This window comes from Ammospiza caudacuta, chromosome 4 (assembly GCF_027887145.1).
Source record: "Ammospiza caudacuta isolate bAmmCau1 chromosome 4, bAmmCau1.pri, whole genome shotgun sequence".
In the NCBI taxonomy this organism is placed as follows: domain Eukaryota; kingdom Metazoa; phylum Chordata; class Aves; order Passeriformes; family Passerellidae; genus Ammospiza; species Ammospiza caudacuta.
Window position 1 is genome coordinate 48435417 of NC_080596.1, and position 12640 is coordinate 48448056.

Sequence of the window (12640 nt, forward strand, 5' to 3'; positions counted from 1 at the left end):
CTTATTGAAAACTAAACATAAAATTCTCCACAGTGAAGTGAACTTTTTCATTATATATGTCAAAGTAAGCAATTCCATGAAAAACTGCAAGCAATTCAGGTTCAAGTTTCCTATGAAAATCCTACTTTCCTTTCAGGATACTTATTTTTGAACTGTTATTACTTAAGACACTGTTTGATGTGAGAAAAGAAATATCAAGTGAAATGTTATTCCCCAAAGATGAAATTTCTTGTATCAAAGATAGATTTCTTTGCAACCATTGTTTTGCACAATGGCATGCGGCACACGTGTCAAAATAAACTTGCATAAATTATTATGCTCCCTTTAAATTTGTCAAGGCCCCAGACTGCAGAGGTCATACTGGAAAAGAATCTCCTTCATCAGAACACTGAAGAGAAGGCAAACACCAAGGTTTCATAATTGTACTGTTTGAGCATGTAGCATCAAATCTCAAACCTCAAGAACAGTGGTTAGATTTGAAGTCTAACAGTTCTGAGAAAGAGTGAAACTGAAAAATATACCAACAACCAGCTGGTATAATAATGGTATGCTATTGCAGTGAAACATTCATACAGTCAGAACAGTCCAGAATAACAATTTGGATTACAGCAAGCATTTTAAATGCTCCATTTTCAAGTACAAAAAAGAATATATATCATTCCTGTCTGAGGGGCTAGTTTACTGAAAATCCTAGGCAAAGAAATAATTTACAAGGCACTGAAGGTGATGCAACTCAGCTAGCAAAAAACATCACAGAATCCAGGATATGCTAACTATTTGGATCACTCAAAAGATAAACGAGAAATGTTTTAAGTCATTCCTAAGGTATTCCTAAATGCACCTTGTTAGTACTACGAGTGTTATATACAAACAATATTTTTGGTGATGCCTCAAGCCATTGGATTCCCACCTGCAGGTCCATCTGTATACAGTGAGTAGCAGCAGCACTAGAAATCCCCAATGCATCACTCAAACCTTTCAGTTAGTGGGCAGTTAGCATTAAATATTTCTGTTTATCACAGCACTTCCATTAGTGCAGGAGTGACAGCCAAAATAAAGCCTCCCAGAGAGCAGAAGACAGCTGACTTGGGGCTAGGACATGACAACCTCTCATTACCTCTGCCTTCCAATAGCTTCATCTTACTTTCCATAGGTTATTTTTACCCATCCTCTCTCCAGAAATACTTCTCCTGGCAGAATATTAAAATTCAATTAGAGAGACAGCTCTCATTGCGCTTTCCCTGCTCTCCGTAAGCATCACGTGAGTTCTTTCCCCTTTCCTTCCCACCCAACTTGCTCCCCCTCAAAAAATGGCAACACGAAAAGCAAAGCAGAACCTAATGATGTTCAGAGAGGCTAAAGCCCATCCATTATACTGAACTGCACCCTTACCTCTGTTGGCAAGATAGCCATAACTTTCCCCAAGAACATTTGAACATGAGTCTTTACAGGAAACTATAAAGTTTGATCAGCACCTCTGCAGTATTTCAAAACTCTTTCTTCTTTTCACATAGTTCTTTTTTTTTAGGGTGAGCAAGGAACTGTGAACATCTGCTCAAATTAGGAAAAACACACAATAGCTCTTTTTCTAATGCATTTCTGTTAGTTGGAGTACAAAAGGAACACCTCTCCATCAAGAAGCATTACATATCTTTCAATTACCTTCTCTATTTTTATTTTTATTTTTTGCACCCATTGCTCATTAGACTAAAACCAATGAGCAGTGTAAATACTCTCTCAAACTGGGTATGTTTATGTTGTTAGATTAAGAAGAGTGCAAACATGTACAGTAAGCAAATGCTACTGAGAGGAAAACAGTTTTTCTAGAAGTTTCTGCCCTAGTGAAACAACACTTCACTGTCCCTTTACACAAAACTATTTATAATCTGCTATTTGATACAATGGATTTTTATCTTGAAATTTACATGGAGGACATTTTCATGTAATTGTCTTAAGACATAAAAGCACAAAATAATCATGAAGAGACCACAGAGCTTATAAGAAGTGTTTATAATACTGAATATTAATAGTCATATTGAGACTTTTCACTGGTATTTTGTCAGGAATAGCTTGGCAACTGCTTACTGTTTTTCTTAGTTTTCAACAAGGTAGTCATTAAAAAGCTGTAAAAAGGAAACTGTCTTTTTTGTTCTAAGACATTTGTTCCACATTCAATGGTTTTACCTGTTTGCTTTGTTGTGGCCTTGTTTGTTGTTTTTGTTTGTGGGTTTTTTAAAGAAGCCCACTACTATTACTGAACAATCTCAATTTTCCCATGCTGATTATCCCTACAGCACAAAAACTCTACCCTACACTGCTAACTATTTCTTTCAATTGTATCTACCATGTAGATGCAAAATAAGATAAGATGCTTAAAATCAAATTATATTATGGCAGATGCTACAGTCAGGACCAAGAGAAACAGGGGCACCCCAGCACCCGCTTCCTGCCCAGGACAGAGCCTCCTCTATCCTAGAATTTGATACAAGAAAGTGTCAAAACAACTGCTTAGAACCATCTACAATTCAGTTTGTCCAACACAGGGGATTCTTCTTTTCTGATCATTCTATATGGTGAAGAACTGCCATGTAACACTCAATCCTCTAAACTTGGACCTTACTAAGCATTTATATTTAATTATTTCTGTGAGATCCACCTGCCAAACTGACTAATTGTACATCCTCCTATCCACTGGTTCCAAGGGCTGCTAAGAAAAGACAGGAGAACAAAACCACTGTGTGGGCTGACACGGCAGCAAAACGAGGGAGGCAGAGGGGAGAAAGAGTCAAAGAAAACAAAGAACCCATAAAACTGCAAGTGCTAACCTGGTGTTTCCAGCAAGCCCATCCCAGCTGTCCTGGGAGCTTTGGTAATAGGAACTGGGCACAGCCTTGCCCTTTAGTTTCAAACCTAGGGTAGCACTTCACCCCTCAATGCAACTAAAGCACAGTTACATTCAAACTCAATAAGAAAAGATGCAATTCTTAAAAGAAGCTCTCACTGATCAGAAGGCTACTTCATCCATACTTCTAAAAAACATAAAAAGGTACCTAACTCAAAGGTCCATGCAAAATGATATTTGAACTTCCTTCTGTATGTCACAACTGGGAAAAGAAGACACTCAGTAAACAACAGATCTGCAAGACCAGCAACCTCACACACACATCTAACTCTAGGAATGCTGAAGCACCATCAGCATGGCAGGCCCCACAAAAGTGTATTTTCAGAACATAAGAAAAGAAAACCAATAGTACACTCACCAAGGGCAGTGGTGATCCATTTTCAAAATGCATCTTTAAAAAGTCCCACAGAATTCCAAGCATCGTCAAAAGAAAAAAACAAAAAAGTCAGAAACAAAGTTACATGCCAGATTTAAATTTTTTACCTACAGATTAGGAATTATCTATATTTACTATGTGTTTTGTAATCTATTTAATAAATACATCTATTTAAATTCACATAATACAGTTTACCCACAAGGGAACTGCAGAAATGGCAGAAGCCAAACAGAAAACATTTGACGTGTCAAGAACTTATGATTTAAGAAAATGCAATCTATAGGATTTGGACAACTTTAGCATTTGGTCCTCAATCTGAATAAGATTTTCAACTACTGTTTATTTTCTGTTAGAGCCTTAGAAACTGGGCTAATTCAATCTCTATGTAGTGATACATCTAAATATATTTCCAAGAACAAGGACTGCTTTGTTTAGAAATAAATACATTTTTCTATGCAAATATAAAGGGTTACTAAGAGATTACCTTATATTAAAAATCCCAAACACTTTTGCAATTAATCACTCTCCATTAACAAAATGTTCACAAGAAAATCAGATTTGATTGTAATGAGCAAATTTTGGTAAGGTAAGGACAAAATAAAGGTATTCTTCAAAATATGTTAACTAATTGCACTCTGCAAATTTCACTCACATTTTGTGGATAACAAGGCACCTCTTTTCTTCACTAGAAACACACATGACTATGTTCCTACCTCACACTGCAACCACCATTCCATACAACACAACCAAGATGCTCTTCCTGCCCCAGCTCTGCCTCTCTTTCAGTGCCTTGCTGCTTTCCTGGACTTAGCAATGCCTTCTCCACCCCACCATCGTGTTGTAGTGTTTGATCAGCTGAAGAGTATTTGGAACAGCCTTAAAGCTAAGAATAAGCCTCTCTTGGAAGAAATGTCTTCTCTCAAAGTTAAAAATACAAAGCACAGGGGCCAGAGTGAAGAAACACAGGGACATCCAAACTAACTGGAGAAGGGTCAGAGAGAACAGCCAAAAGAAAGATTAAATTTAAAAGCAATCAGACTTCTGGAGAGTATGGATATGAACTTCCTTTTGTGGGAGACAAACAAGAACTTAATTTTACGGCTTTAGTTAGAAGTGGAAAAATTCTTGGCTGTTTCTTTCTTTAAACAAAAGTAACCTGCAAGTTATCCAGTAAAAAATAGGATTTTAAGTGCATTACCTCAGGTAAGATGCAAGTGACATCATGATTAGATTGAGATGGGTAGTGATGCTTATTCAGATTCTAACAAAAGAAGTACATTTTTTAATCAGCTATTTTTGGTTACATTCTTAAGGAAAATTCTTTATTAATATTTATAATTTTTAACCATTATGTAAAGAATGTGTAAGACCATGTAACCCATGGCATCAAGGGAGTAATGAAATGAATCAGACTAAGCTACACACTTCCTTAGAAATAAGTAAATGAAAATTAAATCCAAAAAAAGAAAATCTAAGGGGGGAAAAGTGTATCTGCCAAAATATTAAGCCTGAAAAATCTACTCATAAAAAATAAAAGCTTCTATGCTAAAAAAAAATAAATTGATTAATTCAGAAAATCACTTATTTAAGGATATTCTTACTTGTCGCATACTGAACAGTGATGGCAGCGATCTGGTTTTACAAGATGGCATCTGTCACAGTATCTGATTGCTAAAGAAAAAAGTTCCAAGATTAGACCTCAATCTAAATTTACACATTTTGATTTCTGAATGCTGTGCAAAAGTAATTGCTTTCAGCCAGCCCTGCAGAACCCCCAGGAAAGCCTTTCAGCATGATCAGAAGCAGTTGCAAATACCAAAGCGTTCTTGCAATGCTGATTCTATCAGACTGAACCCAAAAAGCTCTGTTTTTGCCATCTCTGCTAATCATACTAATCTTTCTGGTTTTTTCCCAAGCCTTATAACTCTGCAAAACAACCAACCAACAAAACCCACAAAACCCTCACTAGACTGGAAAAATGTCAAAGACTTTTCAACAATATAGCTATTTTACAGCTATTATTCTAACAGCTTTAATTTATTATGTGAGATTATCTCTTTGATTTGCTTAGCTAGGCAACATTCAAAAACTGGCAATATGAGTAGGGTTAGATTAACTTTTATTTTGGGAGATCTTTTGTTCTTGCAACTGAATGACCAACAAGTAAAACAGTAACAGTTTCTTACTGTGATCTATTTAGCTATGTATGACACACAGACAGTGATTCTGTTTTTATTATTTTTTAACCTAAAATAAAAGAAATTTACACAGTTAATGAGTGCTATAGCCTCTTCTGCAGCTTGTTAGTAACACAAGCTATTTGTCAATATCAATTGAAAATAAAAACAAGGCACTGTCAATCCACTTTCAAATCCAAAACTGTACGCTGCAATTTACTTCCCAACAATCTTTGTACACTGAATAAATGTTGCTAAATTAAAGTTCTGGAACCACTCTGTTATTTTATCAAATATGGAAAACACTTCCCTTCAATCCAAACCCTTGAAAACTCTTTTTTAATTAGTTTAAGTAGTCCCTCAGGACCCCTGCCTTTGTTAGTGCCCTGAACACCCATTTACCTCCAGACATTGTCCGTGTATAGATAGGAAGATCCTTGGCTGCTCGTCTTAGGACTTCCTGCTGGGATTCACCTCTAGGCTCCCTCTCTAGGGACTCCTTGTCTGAATATGATAGATGGAACTGGAATAATTTTTATAATCAAAGAAATATTAGAAAATTCCAAGTTAAATATGTAACTGTAGATGAGTAAAGAGGAATAAATATTCGTTATATAAAGACAGATTAGCAACATGTACAGGGTATTACAGCAAATAACCCAGTGTTCCCACAACAGCTAATTCATTTTATGGTAGCTGAAGACAAAATTAAAAACACTTCTGATTTGGTATAGAGGCAATGCTGAACATTTCCAGAAGTATTAAGCAACATTCTTCAAGAGAAAGATCAAGAGCTTATCATTCCTCTGAAATTCCTGAATTTACTTCTGTAATGCCAAATATTAACTAGTGAATATAATGTAGGGATGTCATGTTTAACTAAAGGAAAATACACTACTAGTAATAGCAGAAAAGACAGCTTTATTTCTCTCCTGGTGTCTGGCATTTTCCCTTTTATTCTTTGTCACTGCTGTTCTCTTCATGCAGGTGTTAGGATGTGTTTTTATTTTTGAGACTGGCTGAGAGAAGGAAGACATGGGTCTTGTATAGTAAGATAACCATATCGTGAATATCTGACTGAATAAAATGGCAGCTTCTGTCACTGCCCAAAATAATAACAAACATGGCTCTAGAAAGTGCTGAAAAGGCAAAAATTACTGAAAGAGATGCTTAGTATACATGAAATACTACAAATTTCTTAAACACCAAAGTCCCCTGCAACACAGCAATGTAGCCACCTTTGTCACTGTAGCTTCTAGAAACAGGCAGAAGCATTTGGCATCTCTATCAGAGAAAGAGGATACAAAATCACCTTTGAAAAGAAGCCCACATTTGGCAGGAAGAGCTGTCTCTATCCTGTGCCAGAAACAGAAGCCTTCTGCATAGTACTTATGTTTACAGGAAGGCTAGCCATTACAACAATATTGATTTTTCTTTCCTTAAAAAAGAAGTGATGCATGCAAAAATAAGAGAGCAGACAGAAACATGCAGTTAGGAGCCCATTCTTCCATAGAGAAGGCATCACTCCACCCTTCCTGACAAAGCACACAGACTTTCAGCTGAAGCTGGATATTCAACTGTTTAACTTGAGTTTCTCAGGCCACCATTTTTTTCCCCTTGCAAGAACACTCTTACCAACATCTGAGTTGATTTATAAGATTTCTCACTACAGAAACTTAGTTTAGAATACTTTTTTTCAAATGCTTATTTGGTGTAAACAGAGCTACTGTTCCATCTTTTTTTTTATTGCTCCTCAGAGTAGTTCTGCATCTAAAACCTATGCGCTTGGGTACCCGTTTTCACTCCCATCTTCATGCAGTGCTCGTATACACAAGTAAAGAGCAGCACACACTACAGTAAAATCCACCAAAACCTACTTTACATGTAAAAGTTTGAAATAAGCTTAAAAGAAAGCTGTGTGGTTTGCACTAGCTGCAGTATTCATGAAAACAAAATGCAAAAGCTTGTTTTTCAGTCCTCAAATGAGTATTTGCTAGCTCAGTTCACTTGAAAATACATCTTTTTCTATTTGCAGACTTACCCTATAAAACAGAAGCTAAGTAACTTAACATTACAAACTGCCCTAATTCAATTTTTAAAATACTGCTCTAGTAGAATAAGAAAAAGACATGGAACAACAAAGATATCACTCACTGCCAGCAACACTGTGTAAATTCAAACACCACACATTGCTTTCTATTACTCAACTACAATGCTTTTCCTACTCCATTTGAAATTCTCCACTAGCATTGTATGATGGATTTGGAATTGTACTATAATCAGCAGGATTTGTCAAGATGCTTTCATTGGCATCAGCCCAATGATTTGAAAACCCTCCTAATTATCAGTACAGTCATCATGTACATGCAGACATTTTGCCATATAATTTCCAAATGAAACAGGCTTTTAACTTATTTTGTTCCTACCCACCCAGGCTATAGTAAAGACTGCAGTGTGAGCCCCAGTGAAGATGGCAATTAGTCTGAATTATTTACTTGCTTTCTCAATTACATATCCTAGTAGCGAATGAAAACTATTTGGAAAGGGACCTCCACACAGCAGACAATAGGAATCACAAGCTATTCATTTTAGGCTGAGCTAGAGTTGAGTCCATGCCAAAGTAAGTGTTTGCTTTGTGGGTATTTCCAACTACAGGACAGGCACAGCATGGCTCCTCCTGACCCCAGATGTTGTGTAACACAGCACCTACTGAGGACTCAGGGGTTTCTGTACAAAGAATGGAAGGGGCCAAAAAGTTGTGCTAGCTACAAAAAGCTGCATGAGCAGAACTTCCACTGGGGCCATTGATGAAGAACCCTCCCAGATCTCTTTTTTCATGTGGCTCTTCTTTACCAGCTCCCCTCCTGCTTAGCCAGGTGTGGCTTCCCACCATCAGCTAACCTAATGTGCACTCCCACTACAATCCAAAAGCACCTTCATACCAAAACAGATGGGGAAGAAGTTTTAGTTCAGAGGACAACAGACAGATGCCGACAAGAAATATAAGTCTTAAACACAGGGAAATAAATTTTTGCCCATGTAAAAGTCTGATATTCCCAAGGCAAAGGTTCAGACTGCTAGTTCAAATAACTCATATTTTTGAAGTGGGCAGGACTTTTTCTTCTACCATAAATATCTCATTTTAAAATATCTATTTAAAAAATTAGAGAAATTGTTACTTTTGTTTTGGTCTTGGTCACTACACTGATTGCAATCTGACTCCTATGAAGAAGCTGTAATTGCCATCTGTGTTTTCCTACAGAGTGTAAAACTACATGAGATCAGAGACCAAGTTGTTCAAACACTACAAAATCAGACATTTGGCTAGGCTATTTCATAAACAAAAGTTATCTTACTTCTTTTGAAGGATTCATTGGTAGCGTAAAGATTGTTTTCCAATATGACCAGACGAACAGCATGAAAAATATGTGGTAAGCAACGAGGCACACAACTAAAATCAGAAGGGAACAGAATTAATACAAACAGACCAGAGATATTGTAATACTTACAAATAGTGCCTGTAGGCATCACAGATAGTTCTCTAACAGATGTAAATACAGAGGCTCTGGAAAAGCTTTGCCACAAAAATACTGCACTGCAACTTTACAAAAGGCAAACGCAAACTGTGTGGGGAAGGTCATGATACAGTCTACATAGATTACAGAAGTTTGAGGAAAATGCTTAATAGCCTATTTCAGCTCCATCATTAATTAGCAAGCAGTCTCCATAACACATTTGTTAAACTCTAATTAAGTAATGCATCTCTGCCTTTTGGCATTATAGATCTTGTAGGAGACTGCTAGCCATGCAAACCCGCCCCTGCCTCCCCACAGCCAAAGCCCCAAGCCCCAAAGGATGTGAGGGGACAATGACAAGTGCGAGGGAGTCTTGGGATGACTATGCACATGATACCTGAGCAGTAACCATATCCAGGTAATTTGTTTTCCTGGATTTTAGGAGGGAGGACAGTTGGGTGGTTTTTAAAACCTACAGGTCCTTTAAATTCAAGTCTTCATTCACTACTTAATATTCTTCACAGCCAGTCAGCATTTATTCTTATGTTTTTTAAATAGATGAGAATCAACCATCAACCATCAATCACTTACCATGCTGAGTTTTTTACTAGAATACAGAAGGTAACAGTAATTTTTCCTAGAATTTGCCATAGGTTGATAGGTATTTCCACTTAAAAGCTCTCACCCTAGTAAGCAATTCACTACAGTAAATAGCAAATCACAAATTCATATCCCCTGATTAATTTACTCTATCAACAAGAAAAGAGTATTCTTCAACGAATTCATATCCTCAAAAAGTGTCATAATGGGAATCCTGAGTACTTTCACTCCAGGATCTGAAATACTGCCCCTGTATGGTCAGCTCATGGAGTCTTTTTATTGATCATGTTATTCAGGGCTAGAGAATTCTTTATAATACATGCATGATGGTGCATATAAATGCAGGAACAGTTGTCTGGTATATTCTTACTTTTTGCAATTTTGCCTTAGAACTAACACTGAATAAGTACTTTTGGTGTTGAAGTTTGTTTATCAAAATAGCAGGAAAGTTTCAAATATTTACTGTTATTCGCTAAGCTGTTAAAAGTAATAAATAAAAGCTAATAGAATCTGAGGAGCAACTCTGTACAAAGCTTTTGGGATGACAGGGGCAAAGAGTCATATGCCTTGTCTATAAACTGAAAGAAAAATCTTATCAGCATAAATAAGTGATAGAGCTGGACTCCACAAAAAGCACAATACACTAAATGACCATTTGATTATTGCATAAGCATCTGGACAGGAACAGTCCCCACTTTTATCAGAATATTTCTATCAGCTCTAAAAAAAACCTGATTTACTCAAACAAAATCAGTATTTTTTTTAAACAATAGTATATTCATGCCATATAGTGAGAGCAAAGTAGGACAAGTTACCTCAGTTTTGTACATGATGCACTTACTGATCAGCATTAAGCACTTTATTGTTGCAAAAAAAAATCCCCAGTGACTGACTGACATTCATATATTAAAAAAAACCATGCCTAGCACCTAAAGACATTATCCAAGGTTTTCTCTTTGAAGTCTGAACAAGCCTTGAGCTCATCTTGTTTGATCCTGAAGCTCAGCTCCCCAGCCTGGCCCCTGACTGCTCACTCCTCCCAGGTCACCTTCCCACCGGTTTCCCTGCTCTGGGATGGACACCCTGGGCTACCCAGCTGCTCCACCAGGCCTGTGGCTGCTGAGAGCCCAACACAAGAACTTCATTTCACTTGAGGCAGGTAAAGAAGAGCTGTCTGCTGCTCACTAGCACAAACCTTTCTATTTTACAGTTTTTCTGGAAAAAACCCCACCAACCAACGAACCAAACTCCAACTCAACCAAACAAAACAAATCCCAACCCAAATGGTGCATCCCTTGCTTGAAGGCAATCAATTTACAGCTAGCTAGCACAGCCAGAGCTGCCTGGAAATTGGGGGCAATCTGTAGGACAGCTGAGCCCCATTTGCCCAGTTTTCCCTCCTGCAAACTCTTAGGGCAGAAGTGTAGCCAGGGTAAGTTTCTTCTGACTGGCCAAAGCCCACCAAGGCCTTGATGAAAAGAAGGAAATTAAGGTTCCCCAACACATTTTGCTGATAATTCTAATGTGTTTTGTGAGCAGTGCCCTCACTTTTTTTTCCCCTCACACAGAGTATGGAGCAGCAAGAAACTGAAATTAAAAGCCTGCAGATAACACTTCTACACTCATACGGGGATGAGATCCCTGAACTAAGAAAAAGTTTTTTGAGCAAATTTCTTAATTGACAAACATGTTTTCTATGTGAGGGAGTTACCAATGACTTAATAAAATCTGCTGGAATTACACAAACATAAAAAGCTCTGCAACTCTACACTTTACACTTCCATGTTGTGCTGTAGTATTAAAATAGCATCCGGAATAAACAATCTAAACATGCTACAGCCTCAGGGAAGGAGCTGTAGTGACTGCTAACTAGGCAGTTTTATTATATTCTGAGAAGGCTACATATCTGAATGATTATATTTCTTTAAAAACATTAAAAAGAAAATGCAGAAAAAAATTACCCCGCATTTAAGTATGTTGTATCTACACAAATACACTGCTTTTACAAGAGCTTTTACAATCCTGCTTTTACAAGAGCTTTCCATATTATGAATAATTTTTTTAAATGAAGAAAGTAAGGATTGTTTTAGTTAACATATCAGAAAGCCAGTGAAAAGAGTAAAAAAATTCTAATTTTTCTCTCCTCTATTTGTAATGGCTATGGTAATATTCAGGAACAGCAAGAGAATAAAAGGTTCTGAGGAACAAAAAAAGTACAAATCTATTCTTTTAAGTTTGACTGTTTCTCAGTTCTACTAATTAACTACTGTTCTATTCTGATATATGAATTACAACTATAAACAGCTAATAAAAATCTTACCTTTTTCTCCGATATTTGTCATTGTCACTGGAAAAAAAAAAGAAAAAAGGAGATAATAAAAATCTGTGTTTAAATAGCAAATGACGTAACTCAATATTTAAACTTTTTTTAGCCAAAGACGGAAGAGTAATCATCAAACAATACACGTTTAAGGTCACACACTATGAAGCTTTTATGCTGTGTACATTTATCACGAGAATGAGTACACAGTATCCATTGCTTATAAGGTTTATTTGGCTCTTCCCAGGCTCATTTCCTGATAACTAGGACCTCCAGCTATCTGAAGCTGCCAAAGTTTAATCCAAGAAAAGCCATCTCTGAAGAGCAGTTATTTCTTCTAACTGTGGTTGCACAGCTTTCACTCTTTATGTTCTTTATGTTGCAGTGCAGGCATCAGATTCTAGAGCTGGTTTTTGACAGCAATATTTGGTGATACCTTAGATTTTCAATGCATAAAAACTGAAAGTAGACAAAAGTTGCATTTCCTTTAAGAAATTGCCCACAGATTACAGGACAGTAAGAGAGTGAGAAAGGGCAAGTGTGTCAGGCATAGAAGGGGGCACACAGATATCACATATCAGTAATTGCATTTTCCTCTCTTGGTCATATTGTTCAAAATTACTATCCCACAACAGGACATCAGAAATTCCAAAGATCAAAACCTCTTTTAACCCAAACCATGTATCCATCCCAGTTAAGCAGTGTACACTGATACACTGATGCCTACAACAGGACAGTAGATACACAGAG

General features: G+C 37.0%; 1 protein-coding gene across 1 annotated transcript in view; it reads right to left on the reverse strand.

Moving 5' to 3' along the window:
* The window catches only part of ZDHHC2 (zinc finger DHHC-type palmitoyltransferase 2), a 35253-nt gene that overhangs the window by 12983 nt on the left and 9630 nt on the right, over positions 1–12640 (reverse strand). The window contains exons 2-6 of the mRNA XM_058803343.1: positions 11891–11917; positions 8812–8906; positions 5858–5978; positions 4880–4949; positions 3261–3293 (exon numbers count right to left, since the gene is read on the reverse strand). Of these exons, the coding sequence (XP_058659326.1) occupies positions 3261–3293; positions 4880–4949; positions 5858–5978; positions 8812–8906; positions 11891–11917 (346 nt within the window). The remainder of the gene's footprint in view (positions 1–3260; positions 3294–4879; positions 4950–5857; positions 5979–8811; positions 8907–11890; positions 11918–12640) is intronic.